The sequence below is a fragment of the Thunnus thynnus genome, chromosome 12, assembly GCF_963924715.1.
Source record: "Thunnus thynnus chromosome 12, fThuThy2.1, whole genome shotgun sequence".
Lineage (NCBI taxonomy): Eukaryota > Metazoa > Chordata > Actinopteri > Scombriformes > Scombridae > Thunnus > Thunnus thynnus.
In genome coordinates, this window is record NC_089528.1 from 11,384,717 (window position 1) to 11,410,562 (window position 25,846).

The window sequence follows — 25,846 nt, forward strand, 5'->3', positions numbered from 1 at the left end:
ATGGGTAGCAGCTCATTCATTCAGTAGCTTGTGTGGCACAGGGTGAAAACATAAGACTATTAAGAGTGTTTTGCATGTTTATTGACAAAAATGTAACATTTAAATTGTATCTGAAAACCTAACAGAAACATGGTTGTGTAGTTAAATCCATAATATTCATCTTTCTAATACACAGCATATGTCTGCCTAACACAGGCTTACACACAGGGACACAATGCACAGCGCTTCATTGGCTAATTCAATAATAAAGCAGCCAGCCAGTCGAGTCTATAGACGGGCAGAATAGAGAGTAACTCATCTCTAACAGTCTGCCGTCTCCTGAGTGTTAAAACATGTAAATTTATGTAAGAGCCCATAGGAAACACATATTTACAATACGTTTAGGTAATCACAAGATATGCGAACAGGCATTCAGGGCCCTGGAGACGAAAGCAGTCAATACAAAAATAGTTTTTATGTGTCATTAATTCCCTCTGCATTCCCCGATACATCCCCCTTTTACCGCAGTAATACAGTAATCACTCACAATCGCACAGAAAATTATCTGCACTCATCTGTGGAATAAAAAAGCGGAGGGGCAAAACAGGGCGAGACGTCCCATTTTAGCTCTCTGCTGCCTCTTTAATGTTCATCTGGGAGCCGCATGGCTGCCGTCCATCCCTGCACAGGGATGGGAGTCCTCTCCTACACTTGGAGCAGCTTAATGACAGTGGGATGTGGATGACACTCTCGCATGCCCCACTCGTTAGACACACACATACACACCTTTTTCACGCTACATTGCCTGGCCAGGACAACATAAAGGGTCATCGGCGGTGTGATGGAAAAAGAGGCACCTCTCTGCTCACATTAGGTTACAATAAGAGAAAACATTTCACCTCTGAGTGATGTCAATGCAAAAACGGAGTCAATCCAGCTATCATAATGAAAGTTGCACAGATTCAGATGTGAGAAGGCAAATGGTCAAATAAGTCATTACCTGCCTGCTCATTATGTCCTCCTGCCGCATACGCACATATCGCATTATTAGGCAAAGCCATCAAACCTGATGAATAACCAACCCATTTTCATTGGAGGGCTAAAGAGAGCTGGTAATTCTGATGGAAATTTTGTGTCTCAGTAATGTGATTCCCCAACCTGAAAGCACATATTTATCTTTATCCATCTGACACAGTGCAGGAGGACATACATACTGGAGTCCCTGTCGACATATAACCTTTACGGATATATCATTAGTGTCCTCTAGTGGGTATGGAATATACAGGACTCTTTTAATCTTTAATCTACTGTTGCCACCTATAGGGCAAAAATAAAACTGCAATTAAAATACACAGACTTTCAATCACTTGCACAGCCGATAAATTGTCTCATTTGAGAGTTTTAACTGATTTTAAAAAGTCTCCATAACAACCTGTAATTCAGCACTGTCATGACATGACACAAGCCAGGTCCATGAACTAGATACTTCATATATTCTAAAGTTTAGATAAGTCGGCATTAAACCAAATGCAGTCCAGTCCATCAATTGTGCTCTAACAGGTACAGTATGTACATCCAGAGGAGTCTGAGTCTGACAGCAGAATTAGGATGGCTTCAGTGGTCCGTACGGTGATAACACAATGGTTCAAATGTCCACAAGCTTGCAGGTAAATCTGTCCAACGGTCCACGGTCTACGTCAGCCTCCTCAGCTTGCACATATAGATGGGTCCAAAGTTAGCTGCTAAATGTGGGATGACCATCTCACCCACATGGAGGTCAGGAGCAAAGTGAAAGGTTTTCCTAAACATGTGTGTGAGGGGTCGCAGATCCACAACCTGGAGGTGGATTTGATTAGGAAGGGGGACAAACAGAAAGTAGACAAAAAGGTCAAATTACTTGATTTGGGTTCCCGTGTTCATCATCAGGAATTCTTAATATTCTGGTCATCCTCCTCTACTCTCCTGTGCATTTCTAATTATTCCATTTCTTGTTGATACTGACAGTGTGTGTCTCACTGACCTGAAGTTGGATGCCGTGGTTCTCCCGAGCCAAGTAGATAGCCTGTTCAACCACGCTCTGGTTCTGGTTTTGAGAGAGTGTGCAGGTGGAGTAAAGGATCTCCCCACCTGGACATGCTGCTGTGATTCCTGCCCTGCAAGATGAAAGGAGGGTTTTTTTGTCTTAACAAAACACTTGCTCACTTACAACTTTAAAGAGGACTGCTTTGATGAAACAGGTTTTGCATAAAATGTGCAACAAATCGGACATGAGCAACATGGTATGATATCAGCAGACTGAATTAACCCAAAGTGCTTAATGTGTTTCACTTGGTGGTGAGTGTGTGGGTTTAGAGTAAAACTTTTAAAAAGACATTGGTGGACTGTATGAAAGAGTATTTACTGTACATTGATGTGACAACATGTAAAAACATACATGCACACTCTATTCATATTTTTACTAAATCATAGTCAAACTCATGCTGTAGGACTTACAGCAGCAGCTCAAGCTGTAGCTGTGGGAGCCTTCGTCTCTCGCCGGTTCTGCTCTTACTGAATATATTGTTATCGTCCTCTATGAGTGAATGTCGATCTGTGGTACAGGGAACATCAACAAGGACCTGAACACAGAGAAAAAAAAGGAGAAGGTGGACAAAGTGATAGTATTTGAATAAACATGGGATCAATTCAGGCCCTGCCAATCTGTATTTTTTCTGAGAAAGGATAAAAACGATTACATGACATTTTCTTACTCTGTCAAAAGTGTTCCTTTCTATTTCCCCCCATTTGGTGCCATCGAAGGAGGTGATGCGTAGCTTCTCATTGGTCAAAAGCTGCTTGGGAACATAGCTGTGGAGGACCTTTCTCAGTCGCATTGTCCGAGACACTGAGGCGTCATTTACACACAGGAACCCTTTGGCATACACACAAACAGTGGATGGTTAACAACAAACAGAGAGAGGAACAGAACAAATTCTGACAAACAAAAAATATGCAGGAAACATTTTGGACCAACTAAAGAAAAAAAAAAAACAGAAAGATGAGAACAGTCCTCTTACCTATAACTTGGGTCTGAAGTAAAGCCAGAGTCTTCCCTCCTGGGGCAGCGCAGAGGTCCAGCACATTGTGACCCTCCTGAACATCCAGTGCAAGACAAGGCAACACAGAAGCTGCATCCATCAGGTAGTACCCCAAAAACCCGCACATGTCTGGTCTTGAGAGGACAAGAGAGTATGAGATTGCATTGTCAGCAATGGCGGATGGAATATTGCTGGCATTTATCTTTTCCAAATATAGTATGTCAACAGTTTTTTATTGCCGTATTTTCAGGTAATCTGAACAACTAATCCCACCCTCAAAAAACTGTTCAATTACTTGTGCGTATTAAACCATTAAAAAACTCATTATACAAACTCCAGAAAATATGGTGATCAACCTACGAATGTGTGAAAAGTTCAAAATGACAGGGCCACTATGCTAATCTTGACAATGTTCTCTGGATTGAATGATACAACTGACAGCTAAAATTTTTGATCAACAGAGACAGTTAATACACATATTAAACTGATTTTTCATAATTAACAGCTGATAAATAAGCTCACCTAGCAGGCTTGAATCTTGTTATGTTCCCTCTTGGAAACACTAAGCACTTGATGTTAGGGCTAAGATGTAGAGGTGATAACTGCTGATCAACAACATCAGATTTCCTCACAGAAACACCATTGGACTCCTCCTGGAATCCCACCTCTGGTTCTTGCTCAGAGCACAGCTGAGCTGCGGAAATGATGAAGAATATAGAGCTGAAAATGTATGAGGAGATTGATCACCGAAATCTCAGAGCAAAGGATAAGAAGAAAGAAGAAGTAGTTGTGCTTAATCAAAAACATAACACACAAAATAAGAGCAACTGTATGCAAATAAAGTGGCTGCCATCAGATTAATTCACGTCATGTCATGACGCTTTTTTCAGTGTTCTGTCTTGAAAACTACACAAATACCGTTTTACTCAAAAGTTCATTTAAGATCTGGGTATCATGCTTGATAGAACATTAGCGAGTAGAGTGAGTGTCAGAGTTTCTTTCTGGTAGGTTTCTGCGTGGAGCTCAAACAAATGACCATAACTGACACGTCAATCAACCTACTACATAGTTTAAATTAATTGTAAAAAAATCCAATATTACCGGGGTAGGTCTCAATGAATTTATCAAGCTCTACTAATTAAAAACATTGTCTTTCCTGCTGATGAGCTTATTGATTATCACAACTGTTCTGATAACCATTGCATCTCTCTAACCTTCTGTTTGCACATGAGCATCCGAGCTGTGTGCTCCTCTCTCTCTGTCTCTCTCTCTCCTCCTTTTCCCTTTTCTCCCTCTCTCTCCCTATTTTCTCTTCCTTGTCCTCTCTTTTCTCTCAAGCGTCTCTTTGCTGGACCATTGGCCATCCCAGGACCGCTCTGCTTCCCTTGCTGTCAGTGCCATATCCAGAGTTTTTGGATCTGGTTCCTCATCCTGCAGGAGATTCAGCCTCATCTCAAGTATCTCCCTCCCCTGTGTGAATGATGTCCTGCCTCTCTCTCCCCCATGTGCATGTGTAGTCTGTCCTCTTCCCAGGGTCTCCATGGTGATGGATGTCACATGGCTCAGGTATTATTTGTTTTAGCAGCACTTTGAGGTTGCTTGGCATCCTCTTGATCACATTCTTAATTTATATTATAAATCCATTATAATTTTGTCATCCTGTTTTCCATGCTGTATTTCTATAATTTTGCTTTCTTGGTATATTCACACAACATCTGTTGCATGTCTGTCCATCCCAATTTTTTTCAAATTTTTTATGGAGTTTCTCCTTATTCGAATCAAGGGTCTAAGAACAGGGAGTGTTGTATTGCTGTACAGATTGCAAAGCCCCCTGAGGCAAATTTGTGATATTGGGCTATACAAATAAAACTGACTTGACTTGATCTGACCTGAACCCATAAAATGCTCATCCCCATACTGTCATTCAAGAATATTCACAGTGAATGTAAATGTGAAGAAGAAAACTCTAAATTTATGGGCTCTCAGTATCAAAACTTAAAAAACACACAGTTTTCTCTACCAAAGTAAACTGATGAGCAGGTCTACTGTGTGTGTTTAACACCGGAAATGCACACCTACCCTGTGTATCTGTGTCAGTGATGAAGTCTCTGCATCCTTGGGCTTGGAGGTCTTCCAGATTAGCATCATAGGAGAAATGATTGAGCAGGGCTCCATACTTTCTCTCAGAGAGCAAAGCTGTTCGAACTGATGGCCAGAGCTGCCCCAGCTGAACACTGTAAGTGGCATCAAAGTGCTGTAGGGCGAGACTGGTAGGAGGGTGTTTGGCACGCGTAGCAGCCTGTCAGAAAGGTAGGGAGGTCAAAACAGCCAGTTTAAATTCCTCTTCCTTTCCTTGATGTCATCTTATTTATCTGTGTGAGTTTAATTGTGTAAGTTAAGTGCCCAGAATAAGGGCCAGGCTTTGATACTGTAGAGTTTGGACATGTGAAATTGTAAGACCAAGGTTAATTTGTGTTTTATATTCCACAATTTGATGAATGCATTGAGTTACTGATTATTTTTAGCTTGACAAGACACAACTGCAGATATTTTCATTCATTATAAAAATAACTGTCCTCGATTTTCATAAATCGTGCTCGCTCCTGTTCTTTTTAAACCTCATTCATCAAGGTATACACACAACTATCTTGTAAAAATTAAAAAAAAATCTTTGCAATATATATTCTGTGTTATTATGTGGCGACATATTGTTGACAACTCCAAATATAAATGTCTATTTCACCTCTGAGTGACTCTAATTCCTACTGATAACGACCATTATCAAAGGTATTATCTATACCTGTGATGAGGACTTACCCATTTTTCTTTCACTCGGTGTCGTTTGGGCGTTAAACATCTTAAATCTTTCACTTTTCTTAAAAGATAAGAAAGTGTGGTGCCCACTAGCAGAGCCATCATGCCGTGGTGCGACAATTTTTTTGGTCCGACAGCTGAAACAAAAGTTCCGCATGTCTTGGTTCTGTAGATGGGCGGGACTAACACAGAATATACGGTGCTAATTGGACCACAGTGAGTTGAGTAATCTATTTTAGCCAATAGGAGAGCTCATCCGGTGATCTTTCTAGTCGTTTCCTGCGTGTGACCGACCGACCTCACGTCCTCGAAGAGAAGCCGTGCTGCTAGAGCTGGGACTTCTGTCCTCTGTTAGGCTTTTTTTTGGTGAATTTCAGAGCCGTCATCATGGTTTTCGAGAGGAAAATGCTCACATACGATGACCCCGACGACGAGGTAAAGAAAAACACGCATCATGTTACTTTACGGTCGCTTTTGTGTTTGGCCGAGTTACTCAACTCTGCGCAGTCGTTAGCTCAGCTCAGCTCAGTTAACGTACGAGTGTGTCTTTTTAAAAACGATCGATACTGGATATTACATGTTGATTAAATTTAGAGGCAGCTGATATTTAATGACTTTGCCTAATTTTGTGTCTTTAAGGGATATCCAGCTGGCTTTTATTGTGGTTGATTCAGGCCACCAATGAATCACTAAGATTAATGTTGTTCTTTTCTTTTATATTTAATGATGTAGGTTAATCTGTAAAACATGTATTTCCTTTTGATTTTCCTGATTAATTTACAGCAGCCACAAAATTACAAATTCCACTCAAATCTAAAACGTGCTGGATTAAACTGGTAGTCTAGCTGTGTCATTACTGTTATTTCCTGAATAACTTCCCATTTTTCAGACCAAACTAACTGTCTTTGATATTATTGTCATTGACCAGGAGGAAGATGCACCTGCTGAGGAGGAAGAAGAAGAAGAAGAGGAGGAGGAAGAAGAAGAGGAAGAAGACATGGTGGTAAGTTGTTCCTCATATATTTGAAGAATATTATTTGTGTAGAAATGAGGCATTCACCTGCTGTCAAATACAAAGCTTTTGCAGATGAAATCTGAAATCATGGACATCAGTCACCTTGAATGACACATACATAAAGTAATGGACAGATTAAGGACATACACTGGCTAAATAAAATGAAAAAGTGCAGTTAAACCTGTCTGTGTGAGTAGTCAAATCCATACATACATGTGCTGTATAAGCACTGCATATGTATGACATGTTGTACACAATATGGGCCAAAGACATGAGCTCACAGTCAAGGGTTCAGGTCTGTAGACCACTATGGGACACAACAGTAACAGTAACATAACCGTTTTCCGTGAATAAGTCACTGTAGCTGTTTGATTCCAAAATAATAGCAGCCATGATTCTGTATATCTAAGGGTCTCTCAATCAAATCAATATCAAAAATTTAAATTTTATGGCATTGTCAGTGGTGTTGGATCATGGGAGTTGTCTGCATTGTTGAACAACCACCATTGCAGTCAGCTTCTCCTGGTCAGGATTCCTTCAGTGTTCATCATTCAGGAGGTTTTTATTGGGAGCCGAATTATCCGCAGAGGTCTTTTCCTCTCCAAAACACACAGACATGGTAATTAAAACTGGTAAAAATACTGAATAAAGCAGTTTCACATTAAAAATCAGTGTTTCTCTGACCCTGTTTGATGGACAGAGGATGTCCAGAGGGGCTATGAGCTAAGGTGCCGCTAACATTTGCTTAGACTCACAGGTCAGTCTCTAAACACTTTGCTCATAGAGACTGAGGATAATCTCCAAGGTTTCATTGTTAAAACTGGGTGGAAACAATTAGAGTTTCAAAAAACAAAAACCCGCATTTCAGAGCCAATCCAAAGTCTTTAGGGTTAGGTTACTGGGGCGGTGACATGCGTTCACAACAGGAGAATGGGGGAAGAGCATCATTTCTGGTAAGACGTATCCTTGTAGCTGTTCTCACCGCCGTTCAAGCAACTACCATTCATTCAGAAATCCCCAGACTTCGGTAGGTGGAGATCTCCAGTTTTCTCGTATTGCGAGACTAACGTTGTCTAAAATCCTTCATCTGGTTAAAAGATATAGTTAAAAATGACCAAGAAGTGTATTGCAAAAAATGTGACTTAAAGCTGGATAAAAAGTCAATTAATGACAGTGTTCTGGCAGACAACCACAACACTGACAGGTGACCAAATTAAACAGACCGTTACCTTGATTAAAATTACGGATTTCTCTGGGTTTGAACATTGTTGGAAACATTAAATAACAGTTCTAGTCATTTTTAGACATTTTAATGCAGAAAAGTTACATATTCTACCTTTTTAATATATCAGAGGTGTGTGTTGGCCAAGTTGACTCGTTATGTTATGTAACAAACAAAAGTTGCATTATTCATGACATTTCTCCAGTTTCCTTAATATACAACATTTCCTTCTTGTCCCCCTCAGGACCCTCTAGAAACAATACGAGCCAAGTGTGAGCAGACTGAACACTGTGTGCACCACAAGGAGCGTCTGGAGGCCTGTGAAGCCCGAGTTGGCTCCAGGTCCAACACTGAGGAGGACTGCACTGAAGAACTGTTTGACTTCCTGCATGCACGGGACCATTGTGTAAGTGTGTGTGTGTGTGTGTGTGTGTGTGTGTGTGTGTGTGATGCAAGGACTCATTTTTGTGCTTCCATTTGTCTCCAGATAATAATCTTGTCTTTTTTTCTCTTTATAGGTAGCACACAAGCTGTTCCACAACGTGAAATGACCTGCCCACCCTGTTCCCACCACTTGCAGCTGTAGTATCTATTTAACTGCAAAAATTGTAAAATAATTAGGACAATTCTGAAGTCTTATTGTTCTTCTGTGTATTAATGTAAATGAATTTTCTTGGGTTCATGGACTAAACATATACCACCTCTTTCCAGACAGGGTCTTAAGCAGTTTGTAAATTGTGAGTCACTGCTTGTATGGGTGATGGGTGCATCCAAGCTTTTAAAGGTTGTGCAAACAAAGGGTTCAGACTATCACTCATAATGGGATCAGTTTATATAACTACAACAAGTATGCTTCTCCACTAACACAGATTACCTCAGGTTTGGTCATAGACTTTTCATTTGAACCATAAAATAAAGTTTTCTTTGGTTTCCAGTTTGTCTGAGTTGTATCATTTTTATCTGTTTGATTTTTCGATGGTGCAAGAAGTGACAGTTTATTCACAGTGTACTTTACCAAGCTCCCAAAGCACAGAGGGCTGCGATTTGTTGTTTCTAATGTGAGGAAAAAATTAGTGTAGGGTTGGATGATATGGACAAAATTAAAATGGCATAATTCTGATAGTCATCAAAATCAAACTGCTAATCCTGTGTGTCTCATGAAGTCTTTTAGTGCTGCCACATTTACTTGCATTTGTTGCACGTTAAAATCTAACTGTAGTATCTGCATCTTGTTTACCCTGATAATATGGGGAGATGGAAAAAACAAGTGATTGCACAGCCCTTTAAGGGACATGCAATATTAGAAGACTTGCAGCCCATTTCAGACGATGATTCACTGTTGATCATATTTCCTCACAGACCTTAAAACAAAAGACTCCAAATTAGAGATTTTTTGATCCATAGAGTATTGTATGCAAAGTCAACATCACACCAGGTACACTGGCAAAAAGACAAAAGTTCCTTCACATTGAATGGATGCTTGCAATAGATATTGGACATTGACATTACAGACAGGTTGCTTCGTTAAGTAATTTAGTTTTTCTAACAATAAAAGTCTGCTTTCTTTTGGTGTATAGTGACTATGAATGGCAGGAACAGATTTTATTTTCTTATCCAGGGACTCAAACACAAACTATTTGAGTGCAACAAGTGAAGTTTTCATAAAATAAAATGTTTAGTAAAAGGCAGGGCCCTCAGAGGGCTCATTGAAAAAAAGAATCAAATACAAAAAGGTATAAGTTGACTAAAACTTTATTTGATTGCAACAGTCATGATAATAAATAAAAAAACAAGGCATTATAAAAAAATAAGCTTTAAAAAATAATTACAATATTGAACACATGGTGGCAGTCTGACTTCAGGTATTATGTTTAAAACAGTGACTGAGGTAGATGGTTAAAGTAGATGTTTGTGGTTGCAGTTATACTTCAGAAGTCCAGATAGTCACCAAAGGAATAAAATGATAATAAAAACAGACAATTTGTTGTATAACAACACAGATGATGCAGCGCGATTCTCACCAAGAGTTTTCTTTGTTTCTGCTGCCAACAAACGTATCCATGGAGGCCTGCAGAGAGCCGTAGAGACAGAGGAAGTCATTTAAAAGACCAAAGAGTTTCTGCACTCCCATATAATGTGATGCTACATCATTTAATATGGTGTTATGTCTTGACTGTGTCTGGGATTTTACAGTAATCCAGGAATTATGTGTATACATCTACAGTTAAGGTGAAAATGAGTTGGAATAAATTGAGTTAATGTACCAACAATAACAAAAATGTCCAGAGGTTATAAAGATGACATTTGGTTGTAAGAGCTCTTAACTTACCTGCATGAGCAGCCTCTCCTTCCTCAGTTTCCTGTAGAAGAGGAGCACATCTGGGTCTGCCCGGACCACGCTGGGGTCAAAGTCCATGACCCTCAGACCCTCCAGAGTCCGAGCCCGAGACAAGGCCACATATGCCTGACCGCTCTCAAACACACGTGCCAGAGAGATTTCCACACAGTCCAATGTCATTCCCTAAAAATAAAATAAAAAAATAAATAATAATAATAATAATAATAATGATGATGATAACAACAACACTGATTAAAAAAGTTCAGTATGATAAAAGAAATTTTACAATCCATTCATTGGCGTTTTGTAGTTCAAAAATAAAGCAGTCGGTAGTAGCAGTCAGATCATGCAACTGCTTTTATTGGGTCATTTTTTTGCAGAGGAAAAGTGCATCATTACTCAATGCTTCAGATTTTAATGAACTTTCCTTCCAGATGAGTGATGACAGAATAGTTATTTCACAGTTCAAAGCTATCTCTGCAGTATCTCCACCCTCAATGTCTGTTACTCTCCTTCATTATAATTCTGTTACTTCCACTGATTTCCTCTGAAGGGATGCAGGTGTGGGATTTGCTTCTTATGTCTCTGCTTTGTTTTCACTGGTGTAGATCAAACACTGGTGACACACTAGTCGTGACCCATGAACTCAATTACCCAGAGGGCCCCTTTTTGCTCTCTAACTAATTCAAGAGTCTGAGGTCAGGATATTGGAGTCTGCTGTGAGAGCTGAGTGGGAGCTGCTGATGAGACAACATAGTGATTGGTGAAGAAACAGTTACAGCTTACTTACAGGAAGCAGAAATACTGGCTGAGTGTTCAGGGTGTCTGATGAGGGGCCACATTCACAAAGCATCCTCTAAGGTTAAAAGTAGCTCCTAACTAGCTGAGTTAGGAAAAACTTATAAGGGGTGTCAGTCCTTTTTTTGGTCCAAGACTAATTCAAAAAGCATTTTAGCACTAAAAGTAGGTCCTAAGTGTAAGACAAGTTAGAGAAAATCCAGAGGACTCTAAAATAAAATTTGTATTTAATCTGATTTTAAAATATTTTTTTTTTTAAGTTTTAGCCTATTTACATTTTTAATTTGATTTACTTACATTTTTAATTTCAATTAGGCTTAATTATATTTACTAGGTTTAATTGACATTTTAATAATTTATGATTCATTCAATATAATTTTAATTTACCTGGAGTTCATTTTTATTTAATTTTTAATTAAATTTAATGTACTTTAATTAAACTCATTTAAACTGACAATTTTTAAATAAAATTTCATTTGAAATTGAATTTTAATTTTTGATTTGATAAATTTTAAGTTTAGTTTTATTTATTTTCATTTTAAAGTAGATTTCACATTTCAATTTTCTTAAATTAATCAAATTTGATTAAAATCAATTCTTTGTTTAAATGGAATTAATGGATAATTGGATTTAATTGATTAAATGCCTAAATCTAATCAAATTCAGTAACAAGCACATTATTGGTTCTGTGGGGCTGTACTTGTACTGGTGCTTTGAGCTAAATGCTAACATCATCATGCTAACAGTAACAATGCTACTATGCGGATATTAAGCAGGTAAAATATGTACCATGTTCATCATTTTAGGATACTTACGCTGATGGGAATGTGATTGGTTTAGCAGGTCATTTTAATTCAATTCAACTCATTATTTATTGGTCACAAAAGAATTAAAATCCCTGTTTCACTCAGTAAGCCTTGCACAGGTCTGAACAACACTGTCAGACTGTGAAACCAGTAAATGAAAGAAAAAGTTAAAAGTCTGTTTGGGCATAAACCACAGTTTTGGACGAATTCAAATGTAACCACATGATGGGGCTAGATGAAAAGTTAAAGGATGATGAAAGTTGTTACAAATAATCCTGAGGGGAACACCAATTGTCTGTACATTCATGTCAGAGACATTTCACTCAAAACCACAAATGCAAACCTCATTTTGGCGCTGATGGAAAAGTCCAGGAATCACTATAGCCAGTAGGATTCATCCTCTGGGGAGCATGAACATCTATTGTGCTGGTATACTTTTTATTTGAATACAGTCTGTATTTCTGATACTACTCTTGTCCTCCTTTGCATGTTGACCTTAACCTCGGATGACAAATAATGTGGACTTAATTAAACCTCCGGATGGCTCAGATACTGAAATCAAACCTGCAGATGTTTATCGCTGTCTGGAGGTGACTATAAATCCAGGAGAAAACGGGAAATAAATTAGTTTCTGGCCAATTAAATGAAAATAGACATTTATCAAGTGAGTCATTCACTCAAGAGAAAAATCATAAAAAACACTGGTGTCCCATGGCAACACTGAACAATGTCTTCTCTGCTAAGACAAAGCAAGGTCATCACAGAGATTTGGTGAGCATTTGTCTCTCTGATATTTGTGTGCGAGTTGTAGCCAATGCACTGTGTTATTGAGCCTTTGTTCACCTGGCTCTTGTGAATGGAGATGGCCCAGGCCAGTTTGAGTGGCAGCTGCTGTCGACTCAGGTGTATCCCGCCCCCAGACTTGAATACCCAGCGCTCTGGCTTCAGCACCTCTGTAACGCCGCACAGGAAACGCACATGTGGGAGTCCTGAGGAGATGGGAAATGGACGAGACGTTATTTATATAGTGACTTTGCTGTTGTACGACATCACTGTTGCTGCTCTAGAAACAATATTTAGTTTTATTTAAAATATAAATCATTTCTAACCCTGTTCTAAATTTATTCTTTTTAAAAATAATAATTTAAAAAAAAACAAAAAAAAATTCTTTAGTAATGAGGAAGAACCGATAAGAGTATCGATAAGATAAAGACATGACTCAATGAACATGAAACCTGTCTGGAACAATTCTAACGTTAGTCCACTGCCAGTGTGCGCAAACACGGGCCTTGGTGTCGTGGGCTCTGCACACAACAGCACCATTGCTAGAAAAAAATCTTAGAGGGAAACACTGCTGCTGAACAATGTTCATCTCCAAAAACACCCAAAGCTCATCAAAAGAAAAACAGATGTCACAGCATTGGACACTGACAAGTGTTCTCTGACAAGGATAAAGCAAAAAAACAAAACAAAACAAAAAACACAACACAGACAAATGACAAAATAGGTTAAATAATCCCTTTTAAAAAGGTAAAGATAGCAAATGAGTGTATTTGATGATGATGATGATGAGATATATATATATATATATAAATAAAAAAATAAACCTCTGGGTATAAAACAGATAAATATAGAAGGGTTTGTTTTGAGTTTTGGTGTTTTTGTGCTGAGTTAAAATATGTTTCATGAATAAATAAATGAGGTACTGACCATGTTTTCCAGACTCAAAAGCCACCACAACCCCTCGTGCTCCATTCACCAGACCACGAGCGACATCCAGGTTCTTTGTCAACATGACCTTAAAAGGGCACAGGTGTCACCAAAACTTTCAAAGCACACACACACACACACACACACACACACACACACACACAGGCTTACCTGAGCTCCCACTTTGAGTTGGAGCAGCCTGCCGACAGGGCTGTGAGCATCTATAGTCTTCACCAAGGCTGGGTCACTGTCAAGGGCCTCAAATATCCGCACTGAGCCTGAGGAACAGAGAGAGATTCGTTAAACAAGCAGATAATATTGTTTTGAAGGTCAGTGTTTTATGCAAAATATGCAGGGTGACAGGCAGAACTTCATGTGATGCATCCTAAAATGTCTTGAGTAACAAACCAAGAACATAGTTTGAAAATGAAAAAAAGATGCAACAAATGTTGGTAGTTCCACCTTATTAATTGCCCAAGAAAGGGAAGTAAAAACTTTGAAAGTTGCTGCCACAGTGGGTCAAATATACACTCCGCACAGCTTCCTTATGCAGTTACATCTTAAAAAATAAAAAAAAGTAAATCAGTACAGGAAATAAGTCAGAAAACAAGTGGCGCCCGGCTGAGGCTGGAGGGGAAAAAGGTTTCAATAAGGTTACATGAGTCAAGCTGTGAATAAGTTTTGCCCATTTTCACCTGGATCCAAACCAACAGAGGTCACACCTGTTGGACAAGCTGAAAGGAAATAATCAAATGAAACAATTCAGACCTGGCAGCTGCTGGAGTTTGTTCTCGTTTGTGAGCTCTACGTCGTCCTTGTGTGTGCATAGTCTGGTTGCTAGAATACCGTCCTTCTCGATGTGATGGTAGGCACTTCCCATCAGCTTAGCAGTGACTTCCTCCGTCACCCTGAGTGGCGTTAATTGAGACAGAGTTTGCTTGAACTTCTCTTATAGTAACACTACTTTTGCAGCATGCATTTACACTGGGATTACTGGGATTAGCTGTACAACCATACATGTAACCATGAGATTGCTTCAAAAATAGACAGTGCCTGTTAAATTACCTGCCCACTCTCACTGCCTGCAGGAGGGAGATGAAGGACTGGTCTGTTTGCCGCCGCACTTCTGTTAGCTCCATGTTGACCTGGATGACTTTACGCCAACTCCTGGCCTGAAGGTTCATAGAAGTGAAAAGGTCTTTTTCAGTGAAGTAAGTAGAGAATCTGTACTTATGGAAACCGCATAAACCACCATGTATACGTGTCATGACTCAGTCCAGTAATGCCTCACACATGTACACAGTTAAACCTCTGGGCATATACAGTACACTGAAATTACCAGGAAATTAGGAACATCCCTAGAATCACACGCAAACCAGTGCAAATGCACCACAGTAAATCCTGCTTTTATGAAAGTCTGGTCGACCACAAAGACATAAATAAACAAATAAACCACCAACTACTATTTTAAAAATGACCATTTAGTTTTTAATAAATACTTCTCTAGCTGTGTCAGTGTATGTTAGCTTCATGTGAAGGTAGGATGTGTTGCAGGATGTCTAGTTAATTGCAATAGACTGTTACAATTTTCTGCTATTTCACTGGGAATTAAACTATTACTCTTCTGACACGTAACATCATGAAAGGACAATTTCACAATTTTTCAAGTCTGTCTTAAAACAACAGTCAGATGCCCAAATTAACACTGAAAGAGGTTTTGCCCTCAATCGTTGCTCTTGTTAAAAGTGGCCAATAAAAGATCCCCCCCAAAAGCACTTATAATGTAAGTGATGACGGACAAAATCCACAGTCCTTGTTTTATGCAAAAATATATTTAAAGGTTTATCTAAAGATAATATGAGGCTTCAGCAGTCTGAGTTTATCCCTCTTTGTGTTTCTTCAGACAGCATTTCCCTTCTGAACTTCAGTGGATGCATTGTAACAAGAAGAGTGAATTTTGTACTAAAATGACATTAAGTTTGAAAGATATCTACTTCATTCGACAGACATGAAAAATAGTGAACCTATCCTTTAAGGCAAATGCTTAAACACATGGTAATGGCCTAGATTTTGATTGCTCTGACCTGGAAGCAGAAGCTGGCCTTTTCCTTTCCCTTAGAGACAGGAGGTAGCTGGAGGAAGTCACCACAGACAATCAGCTGGATGCCTCCAAACGGCTCAGTAGACCTCCTCACTGACCTGCAACAGCGCACAGTGAGAAGAGTACCGTATGTTACTGAAGGTGAATGTACTGAATGTAACACATCTCTGTAGCAAGAGAACCAACATGTTTGTTTACATGCCCAATATTTCAGTTTGATCTAAGATACACATGGTATTCAGTTCATGAGGGAATGCAGGTTAATATTGCATTTACCATATAGCGTGTTGGTTTTGGTCATACCAAGTGTTACATACTTCTATTTATTCCAAAAAATTCATTGTTGCTGCTACTAATAACATAAAAACAAGTTACTTCCCTCAAGACATGCAAAATAGGTAAAATCACATTCTCAAGGCATAAAACCAACACTAAATTTGAAATGTTTGAAAGTATGTTAGGAAAGTTTAAACTATGGTATATCTATGTGTTTTAATTGTTCAGTAACATTGGTGGAGAATTTCACTCTAAAGGCAGCAGTGACTGGGGGAAAGAGGTGAATCTAAACTAACTTTAATTTGAGTATTTTATTATTCCATTTTCAATATTTGCAATGTGCTTTGCAATTTAGCCCAGCACTGAGCCTAAATAAATGAAACAGAAATCCTCATGCTGAGTAGTGTAATTGCGCTCACACACTGCAAGTAGCATTATAAGAACTCCTTGTGTGAGCTGATATTGTCGGACGCAGCATGCAAAGCTGGAAGGAGTGTGTTAAATCTTCCCAACGTGTGTTCAGAAACTTTGAATTTTGTAACACTGCAAACATTATGAGTGTGAATCTGCTTTTACAGACATTCAAAACTTCCAAATATCACTTTTATCTTTTGAATCAACTGATTAAACTTTCAAAACGTACTTTCAAATCTTAGTTTTGGTTTTATGAATAATAAATGAGTCGGTACCCAACAGCAGCTGACTGAAGGAGCTTTCAAAAAATGACTCATATTAATCACCAGTGACAAGATATTTATTTGTATAATTTGTGTAAATGTATGTGCCAAAAATATGAAATTAGTAATTTAATCAAGTTCTGTTGTTTCGCATTTACAGAGATAATTGGAGTCATGACATTCTGCCCTACTGTAAATGTCATGGTAATGTAATTTAACAGCTGTAGCTACATATGAAGCAAATATCCATCTGCCTTTAGCATTAATAAAATTAAAGATGCTGAAACGCAAGATCAAGCACTCCACCACAAAACAATCTATTCGCTTTACCGAACCGTTTGCACATTTCTATTACTGGAAATGTAACTTATTATTTCTACCACATACTGTTACTGCCCCTGAAATGTCTGTTGTTCAGCTTTGAATCCTATCTCACCTGGCTACTGACTCGAGCTTGTCAAAGAACTGGGACTCCACCATGGAGACCTCATCGATGATGAGGTGTCGACAGCTGGTCCAGTGCTGCAGCACCCCGGGCCTCTGAGCCAGTTCGATACACTGCTCCAGCGGGGCAGAGCCAGAGCCAATGCCTAGAAACAGATTGAGAGTGGAAGGCAGAGGCACACAGGGTGGTAAGGGACACAAAATGAAAAACATCTATGCAAATATTCAATCCACTCCCTCTATTGTGTATAGAGATTTAATTAAAAACATCTGTTAATGTGGAAGACATTAACACCTCCTCTGGATTATACTAAAAGATTCATAATGTAGAATACACCATTGCACAGAAATTGTAACCAAGTCCAAAGCTGCAGCTCTACGAAGCACAAAAGAAGAAATAGATAAATGATAAATGATGAGACCTTTTCCTCCACTAAAGGAGACACTAGTGAGTAGAGCTGAAACAATAAGTCCTTTATTCACTTATGTGTTCAACAGAAAATTTAAAGCAAAATATTCACTGGTTCTAGTTTCTCAAATGTGAGGATTTGCTGCTTTCCTCTGTTTTATATCACTGATCTGAATATCTCTGGGTTTTCACTGTTGCTTAGACACAGAACACATTGTTGTGATGGGCATTGTGTCACTATTTTGTAACATTTTGAACACTCAATGAATATTGATGGAAACATTTGGCAGATTAATCAGTAATGAAAGTAATTGTTAGTTGATGTGATTTATGCTTTTCATTATGAGGACAGCAGAAAAACATTTTGTGCCTGTCCATACAGCCTCTCTTCAGGTCAGGCCTTGGTTGAAACCAATGAATCGGCCAATTATTTGGACAATAACACAACGTATTGATAAATGAAAAATAGCCTCAGCTTGTATAAAGAGATACACTTACGTCACTGTTTTGTAATATCAATTTTATATCCGAAGAAGCTTTAATGACTGACCAGCAAAGTTGTGTAATGTTGTTCCTCCAATGTGGCATGCAGCCACTCCTGTGCTGGCTGTGGCGAAGGTGCTCTTTGGAGGAAGAGATCCCATGATCCTCTTGAGCAAGAAGGACTTTCCAGTACCTGAAAAACACACATTCAAATGAGCTTAGAACAGACAATCACAGGAGATCACAAAGGAGATTTACACCAACTTGGCTTGAGAAAATGTTGATATAAAAGACAAAAATTGTTATCAAATGGCAATATCAGTAAGATGTAACATAATTCAAAAGGACAGTGATGCAAAATAGATCATACATGCAAGTAATTACAGACTTGTTATGAAAATATAACTTGAGCCCCACATTTCATACCTGCACTTCCTGTGAAGAAGACGTTCTTGCCGCTCAGCACAGCACTGAGGACAGCAGCCTGTTCTTTGTTCAGTTTACGTGAAGGCAGAGACAGAATGGGCTTCTTACTGGGGTTGGCTTTCACCTGAAATAATTGACACACAGACAGCCTCAGTCACATGCCATTTGAAAGACAAGACACAAAGATAGAGTGTAGACCGCTACAGTCTGAAAATAAAATATGGGGTCATTTAAATGATTAAGAAATAAAATTAGATCTGTTTGACTCACAGGGCTGAAGTTACAATCACTCCTTGACCTTTTGACCTGCTGTCCTGCTCCTGCAGCTGTCATCTTATTGGTGCGGTCTGTCAGCCCTTTGGGAGGCACTTTAGATCTGAGCTCATTGACCTTCTGGATATCTTTTTGCTGCAGGGGGCTGATGGCCTCGAAGCTGCGGGGCAGTCCGGCTTTGAGCTTCTCTCGGTCGTTCACTGGCTTGCTGCTCTGCCAGGCCTGGTGTTTGATGCTCAGGGTTTTAAGGAAGACGTTCAGCCTGTCAGGAGGGCAGTTGGAAATGAGCAGCTGGATGTTTTCGGGGATCAGTTTGATGGTGCACTTTCCATCTCTGGCGAACTTTGTGAACAGTTTGATGTCTTTCAAATTGTAATTTTGCGAGACTTTTCCGTCGTGGAGCCGGAGGATGATCTCCTGGAACTCGTTCCGTCCCAGAATAACGGAGGCTTTGCGGACGACCTGCCTGCGGATGGCCTGGCCGGAGGTGTTGAGATGCTCCACCGCGACACAGCACTGCAGCTGGGCTGCGTCCTCCCCGGATAACATCGCAGCAACTTTATGCAAGATTGTTCACATAAATTAATGAATCACAGTTTGCTCCGGCAGCTTGAGAAAAGGCACAAACAAAACAATACATGCATGAAATATCTTGTTTTAACAGCCTGAAGTGAGACAATGTGACGTTACCGCAGCTGTGCTTCATTCAATCAACACAAACATCTAACACGTCGTGATCTCGTTGCGTATACTAACATTTTAACTTGACTCCATGATCAAAATAACATTCAAATATAGTTCGCAAACAGTTTCGATGCAATTCCCAGCCTACCTTTGTTTATAAATTACTCTTTCTTCCTTTCTCTGTGCAGCTGCTCTCCGTCTCTGAGACGCCGATTTCAAATTATCAGTGCGTGAATTCAGCCAATGGCAGAGCGACGCTCCTGGCCAATCAGGAGGAGGCGATTTAAAAAGTCAGCCAATGAAAGGCGAGGAATCACGCCCCGCAGCGACAACGACCAATCACTAGTATTGAGGTAGATGACGTCATACGTGTGCGAGCTACACATGGCTTTCCGGAAATAGCTGCAGCATTTCGCGCAAGAGAAGAACAACTCTTGGTTCTGTTACTTTTTTCACCTGTTGTGGGTCATGCTTTTTTTTTTTTTTAATTATATTTATTTATTTATTTTTTTTTTGTATTTTATGTTGAGAATTTTTCAATTAACAAACATTAAACAAAGCAAAGGACAACATATACAGCCAAACAAACAAGTCACAAAAAAGAAAAGACATAAACAAAGAACAAAAGAGACCAGCAGTGGGTCACGTTTGATGTGTATTTTGGGTAACATGACTCCAACTGATGAACACATGGGGCTTACTGGAGAGTAAGCTCACATTATGTAAGACAACAATAACTGTTAATGTACTTTGTTAAAGACTTCCTTTTTTGAGGCCTTAGTGATGATCATGAGTCACCCTGCTGCTCACAAGAGAGGGAGAGGAATGAAAGAAAGTGTGATAGAGGGATAAAAGAGAGGAAGATTGCCACAAGGAACTATATAAACAACTGCCTGCATGGTCTATGATACAGTATATGGTGTCTTGGATCAGTTTGTTATATGCTGTCTCTCAAATATTTGGCAGGCAACATTATAGGCTATATGTTTTATTTTATTGAATCTTAATTTAGTCTCTTTTTCTCACATGCTTTGCTGTATTTTATTGTTAGTCTGTAACCTCTGATTTGTGAAGTGCCTTAAATTTTTGTTTATATGAAATCTATGTGAAGTACCTTGAGCTGCATTTCATTTATGACAGGTGCTATATGAGGCTGTTCGAGGCCTTAACTCTTAAATCATTAATGTGCTGCCTCTTTATTCCTGTCTGTAACACACTGTAAGGGTAGGATGTATACAATGGTACACACCATAGCTGGTTGTGGTAATAATAGCTTCCCCATGGGAGTGTTGTTTTAATTATTCATTATTGTTACTATTACTTTTATGTCCTAAGGTGTTGATTGTACGTGTTTCTTGTTGTTCTTGTTCTGTTTGAGCTCACCAAAGCAAATTCCCATCAACTATGTCCAAATGTCAATAAAGTATTGAAACAACACAAATAAAGTTTTTATTATTATATATTATGTTTAAATGAATCACTAATAATTTGCAATATTTTGCAAAAACAAACAGCTCTGGGATTGATAACTTGTACTGATAGTTGTGTGGTTGCAGTAAATCCTAAACATACATAAAGGAAATAAACAGTTATTCCTTTTATTAATTCTCTGATGCAAGCCAAACTCTGGATTGAAGAAATTAAAAAAATATCTATGGTGTGGGACTTCAAGGTTTTGTTAACTTTATTTACTGTTTTTAAATTTTATGAGGGACTTGAATGTTTCATATTTTAAGTCTCAAAACTCAAGTCTGAAGTACAAGGTCTGCAGCTTTGACTTCCCTTTTAGTTGTGATCATGAATATTAACGATGGAGGTTAAGATGAAAAATGGGCAATGAACAAATAATCAAATGTCAACAAGTGGGTTCTCTGTTACGTTGCTTCATGTCAGCACCATGTGATGACTCACTATCGCACCCTTATTACACACAAAAAAATGATGGTTTTTCAGTGGTTCTTTGGGGTGGTTGAGGTGCTATATGGCACTACTGACGTACAAATAACCTTTTAAGCCCAGTAGGGTTCTTCAGCAGTTCTTCAGTGGTTCTTTGGGGTGGTTGAGGTGCTTTATAGCACTGCTACTGTACAAAAAAACCTGTTAAACCCCTGTATGGTTCTTTAGAGGTTCTTTAGAGGTTCTTCAGCTTAGTTTAGTTTAGTCGAGGAAAGAATTAAAAAATACATTTCCTCAGGATAACACATTAAAGCAGTGGTTGTCAGCCTTTTTGCCCCCAAGCCCCAGGAAATATTCCAGGGTCATCAAAGGACCCCCCCTATAATTTTGTTCTCTGTTTATTTACTAGTAACCTAAACCATATAAAATATGTGGTGGTGGGATGCAACAAGACAGTTTGGATGCTGAGAGCTGTCAGTTGCAGTTTAAATTCTGTGGGAGGAGAAATACAATTGGAGGATGAGATAAAGGTAAGACTGTAGTCCATGAATGAATGTAAGTTGATAGGAGTCTGGACAGTAGGAGGTGTTTAGGAAGTCTGTTGAATACTCAAGCTCTTTTCCCCAAAATCATGTCACAAAACTTCAATAAAAAGGCTATCATTATATTTATATATTAACTGTTATGAGTTAATGTCTATATGTCTATATGTTTTGTGATTAAAGAATTCTGTAAGTAAAGTTTTCAATAATTTACTATCTTCTCAAGGCCCCCCTGGTTGGTCCCTGAGGTCCACTTGTGAGCCTTGACCTTCATTGTTGAGCACTGCATTCAAGTATCAACTACTTATTTACAATGTGGCCTTTAATGTCACATTTAGGACATAGGGACAAATCCATACAGCATAAAATATTATATAATTTGTCATCAAAAGTGTTCTTAATATTCTCAGCAATTACAACATTCTCATCACTGAGCAAAATACAATATTTAAGCTAATAATAGTATAATAATATATGGGGCCTGCCCAAATTTCAAATTAAAACACAACAGGCATATTCAATACACACAAATTATATCAGTGTAGACCTACTACTCAAATCCACACCATTTTCAGATCATCATCCCATAAGTAGTTTATTATTAGCCTACATATCCTACTCAACTTTGCTCTGGAAAAATAAATCTCGGTTGGAAGCTTGTTCCTCTTTATCACAGCAGTGTATTAAAAAATGTGTTTTTAACTAGAACTACTTTTGACCAGAGCACGTAGCGGCTGAAAAACCTAACCTTGCTCGCAGCTATCAGTGTTCTGGTGCGTGAGCTGTCAGTGCGCGAGCGGTCCTCAAGAGTCGCAGAAACTCAGCCGTTGGATTCATCAACTGGCCCTAGAAGGAACCGGCTTCAGATAGAGAAAAAGCAGGTATGTTTCCAAGTGAATGTCTTAGTGTTAACTGCCACAAGATACGATATTAATGTTACTTGCTTGTCAGGAAGAAGTTTTCATTGCTATTTTCAAACTTTGCACCGTGTTTTGTAACGCTAACGTTAGTCACAACAGCCAGCGAACAGCCGAGCCTGACCAACCATTTTAGCTACTTTAACGCTAACTTGAAAGTTGATATTTTTGCTCAATAAACAACACAGAAAGCACAACATTGACGCTCAAAAAGAAAAAAAATCAAGAAAGTGGAGCCAGTTGGAGCAGTGACATTACAGTAAGTTACATTAACCAAAGATACTGAAACGCCTTTGGCCTTACTGACAAAGTTTGAGATTAGGGATGTCAACGGTTAACCGTTAATGGTTCAACTGCTGAGAATATTCTTGACGGTTAGGCATGTCGGTCTGTAGCATACATAGTCCGCTAACGGCTAGACAGTTATGTATTCACAACGTCAGATACTCTTTTTGAATGGGTAAAGTATCGGTGTAAAACCAACTTCTACAAAGAGTGTTGCATTATGGGTTGTTTGTAGCATTAATGTTGCTACGCCAGCCAGTGTCTTTAAGTCTGTTTATAGGGAGTGTGTTAGAGTCCGTCAGCACTAGAAGTGCTTCTGAAAGCACGTTTAACGTATTTTTCTGCCGCGGAGGAAATAAATTCATGACGAGTGAAAATGAAGAACTAAAGAACCAAATATCTCTTTTTCTGAAAAAATATGTGGGTTCAGATTGCTAATTGAGAGACATTTTGCACTGTATAAAACTTCAAGAAAAGCACATTCTCCCCAAAACTGTACGGCAAACTGTTACTCATGAAGTGAAAACTGATTGAACTTTTTAATGAACAATCTAGCGACCTTCTACACTTCTGTCTTGAAGAAGCAATTATTGAGATTGACAGTCATTCAAACTTGAAGTCCTGGGTTGAAGACATCCACTTTGGGAAATGTTTTGATGTTTTTGTGTCAGACCATCAGTTTGAGAGGTACTGTATAAGACAGTTTTGGTTAATTGCACCAGTCAAATATTTACTCAGATATGACTCAACAGCAAGAAAAGAGACTTTCCAGTATATTCCCGTTTTGAAAAATATTCTCAAAAGAGATGATGTTTTTCATCATGTTGTGGAGGACACAGTTTTTGACGAAGAAACACTTCAAGACTTCACAGATGGTTTAATTTTTCAACAGCATGCCTTTATTAATGGCTCTGAGACATAGTTGAGGCTCCAGTCATATACTGATGAATTTGAAATTGTAAATTGTTTGGGATCCAAAAAGCAGATTCACAAAATTTCAAGTGTCTACTTTGTTCTTGGAAATATTCCTCTGAAGTATCGTTCCAGTCTTCAAAATATACATTTGGCTGTACTTGTCAGAAACCGATGGTTTCAGAAGTATGGTTATGAGCCAATTTTGCATCCTTTTCTTCATGACCTTTGTGAACTTCAGTGCCGTCGTGTATCAGTTGACTTTGAAGACCAGTCCCGTGTTCTCAAGGGCTCTGTGATTTCCATTTGTGCTGATAATTTATTAGCCCATTCTTTGGCCGGCTTCGATACTTGTTTTAGTCGGGGATGGGTCTGCTGTTACTGTCTGTGCCACCACAGTGACATTGGTAACAAAATTGAGGAAAGCGAGTGTATTCTCTGGACTCCCGACACACACCGTAGACATCTACAAGTGCCAGATCATAGATCTTTGTATGGTGTTACTGGACGCTGCCCTTTTGATAAAATTCCTCATTTTGAGGTTACTGAATCCTTTCCGCCTTACTCACTTCACCCAATCTTACTAATTTTACCCATTTCTCGATTAATACCCATCCCATGTTCATTCTATGAAGTTTTCAGCAAAATTGGATGCCCTTTTCATTTTAGCCATTTTTCGAGTAACACCCCCCCCTTACTCACTTTACCCACTTTTCTAGTACCACCCCCCGTTGCTCATTTTACCCTTTTTTGACTAACACACAATCTTACTAATTTTACCCACTTCTTGATTAATACCCACCCCATGTTCATTCTATGAAGTTTTCGGCGAAATTGGATGCCATTTTCATTTTACCCATTTTTTGAGTAACACCCAATCTTACTAATTTTACCCATTTCTCGATTAATACCCATCCCATGTTCATTTTATCAAACTTTCGGAAAAATCGGACGCCCTTTTCATTTTACCCATTTTTCGAGTAACACTTGCCCCTTGCTCTCTTTACCCATTTTTCTAGTAACACCCCCCCTTGCTCATTTTACCCATTTACCCAACATCAAGTCTTACTAGTTTTACCCATTTCTCACATAATACCCACCCCCTGTTCATTTTATCAAGTTTCTGGCAAAATCGGATGCCCTTTTCATTTTTGTCGTTTTTCGAGTAACACCCCCCCCCCTTACTCATTTCACCCATTTTTTGACTAACATCAAGTCTTACTGATTTCACCCATTTCCTGATTAATACCCTCCCCATGTTCATTCTATCAAGCTTTCAGCAAAATCGGACGCCCTTTTCATTTTAGCCATTTTTCGAGTAACACCCTCCCTTAATCATTTTAGCCATTTTTTGACTAACACCCAAACATACTAATTTTACCCATTTCTCAATTAATACCCACCCCATGTTCATTTTTTCAAGTTTTCGGCAAAATCGGATGCCCTTTTCATTATAACAATTTTTCGACTAACACCCCCCCTCCTTACTCATGTTACCCATTTATTGATTAACACCCAATCTTACTAATTTCACCCATGTCTTGATGAACACCAACCCCATATCGATGGCCGAAGAGAAAAACCTCCCATCTGAAAAATGCACTTTTTTGAGAAAACAAAAAAAATTTGTTTTCTTTCAGAATGCTATTTGTTAAGGATACTCAGTACATAATACATTATGTGTTAACAATACCAACTAGGTATTAGTGCCTCACAAAGTGCAGAGAGGAGGTTCTTCCCCACTTTTTCTGGATCATTTTGC

General features: G+C 38.9%; 3 protein-coding genes across 4 annotated transcripts; 1 reads left to right on the forward strand and 2 right to left on the reverse strand.

Annotated features, from left to right (window-relative positions):
• Nucleotides 1–59: 59 nt before the first annotated feature.
• nsun4 (NOP2/Sun RNA methyltransferase 4) lies at nt 60–6,015 on the reverse strand. The gene is made up of 8 exons (XM_067605447.1): nt 5,874–6,015; nt 5,136–5,355; nt 3,579–3,750; nt 3,036–3,190; nt 2,730–2,890; nt 2,473–2,597; nt 2,000–2,132; nt 60–1,815 (listed from the first exon to the last, which is right to left on the reverse strand). The coding sequence occupies exons 1-8, from the start codon at nt 5,973–5,975 to the stop codon at nt 1,672–1,674; spliced, it is 1,212 nt and encodes a 403-aa protein (XP_067461548.1). The 5' UTR covers nt 5,976–6,015; the 3' UTR covers nt 60–1,671.
• A 120-nt stretch (nt 6,016–6,135) lies between these two features.
• Nucleotides 6,136–9,041, forward strand: LOC137193964 (cytochrome b-c1 complex subunit 6, mitochondrial-like). The gene is made up of 4 exons (XM_067605449.1): nt 6,136–6,305; nt 6,799–6,873; nt 8,352–8,513; nt 8,626–9,041. The coding sequence occupies exons 1-4, from the start codon at nt 6,258–6,260 to the stop codon at nt 8,656–8,658; spliced, it is 318 nt and encodes a 105-aa protein (XP_067461550.1). The 5' UTR covers nt 6,136–6,257; the 3' UTR covers nt 8,659–9,041.
• Nucleotides 9,042–9,843: 802 nt separating this feature from the next.
• Nucleotides 9,844–19,790, reverse strand: pif1 (PIF1 5'-to-3' DNA helicase homolog (S. cerevisiae)). 2 transcript variants are annotated; one of them, XM_067605450.1, is made up of 13 exons: nt 19,681–19,790; nt 18,846–19,457; nt 18,576–18,699; nt 18,217–18,342; nt 17,250–17,403; nt 15,844–15,958; nt 14,825–14,931; nt 14,528–14,667; nt 13,931–14,037; nt 13,760–13,847; nt 12,893–13,038; nt 10,437–10,628; nt 9,844–10,175 (listed from the first exon to the last, which is right to left on the reverse strand). In XM_067605450.1, exons 2-13 carry the CDS (start codon nt 19,395–19,397, stop codon nt 10,125–10,127), a joined length of 1,902 nt encoding a protein of 633 aa, XP_067461551.1. In that variant the 5' UTR covers nt 19,398–19,457; nt 19,681–19,790; the 3' UTR covers nt 9,844–10,124. The 2 variants fall into 2 exon arrangements, with proteins under 2 accessions (XP_067461551.1, XP_067461552.1); XM_067605451.1 differs by having other exon boundaries at nt 18,846–19,405; nt 19,681–19,786.
• Between the last annotated feature and the right edge of the window lie 6,056 nt (nt 19,791–25,846).

Coding starts and splice junctions, on each gene's coding strand:
- nsun4 (XM_067605447.1), bottom strand. CDS start 5,975: ATGATGGCTCTGCTAGTGGGCACCACACTTTCTTATCTTTTAAGAAAA. Junction 3,191..3,578: donor ACAAGATTCAAGCCTGCTAG/GTGAGCTTATTT, acceptor TGTCCTCTCAAG/ACCAGACATGTGCGGGTTTT. Junction 2,133..2,472: donor CTACAGCTTGAGCTGCTGCT/GTAAGTCCTACA, acceptor TTCATCTTGCAG/GGCAGGAATCACAGCAGCAT.
- LOC137193964 (XM_067605449.1), top strand. CDS start 6,258: ATGGTTTTCGAGAGGAAAATGCTCACATACGATGACCCCGACGACGAG. Junction 6,874..8,351: donor AAGAGGAAGAAGACATGGTG/GTAAGTTGTTCC, acceptor TGTCCCCCTCAG/GACCCTCTAGAAACAATACG. Junction 8,514..8,625: donor TGCATGCACGGGACCATTGT/GTAAGTGTGTGT, acceptor TTCTCTTTATAG/GTAGCACACAAGCTGTTCCA.
- pif1 (XM_067605450.1), bottom strand. CDS start 19,397: ATGTTATCCGGGGAGGACGCAGCCCAGCTGCAGTGCTGTGTCGCGGTG. Junction 18,343..18,575: donor CTTCTTCACAGGAAGTGCAG/GTATGAAATGTG, acceptor TGTGTTTTTCAG/GTACTGGAAAGTCCTTCTTG. Junction 17,404..18,216: donor AACATTACACAACTTTGCTG/GTCAGTCATTAA, acceptor ATCTGTTTCTAG/GCATTGGCTCTGGCTCTGCC.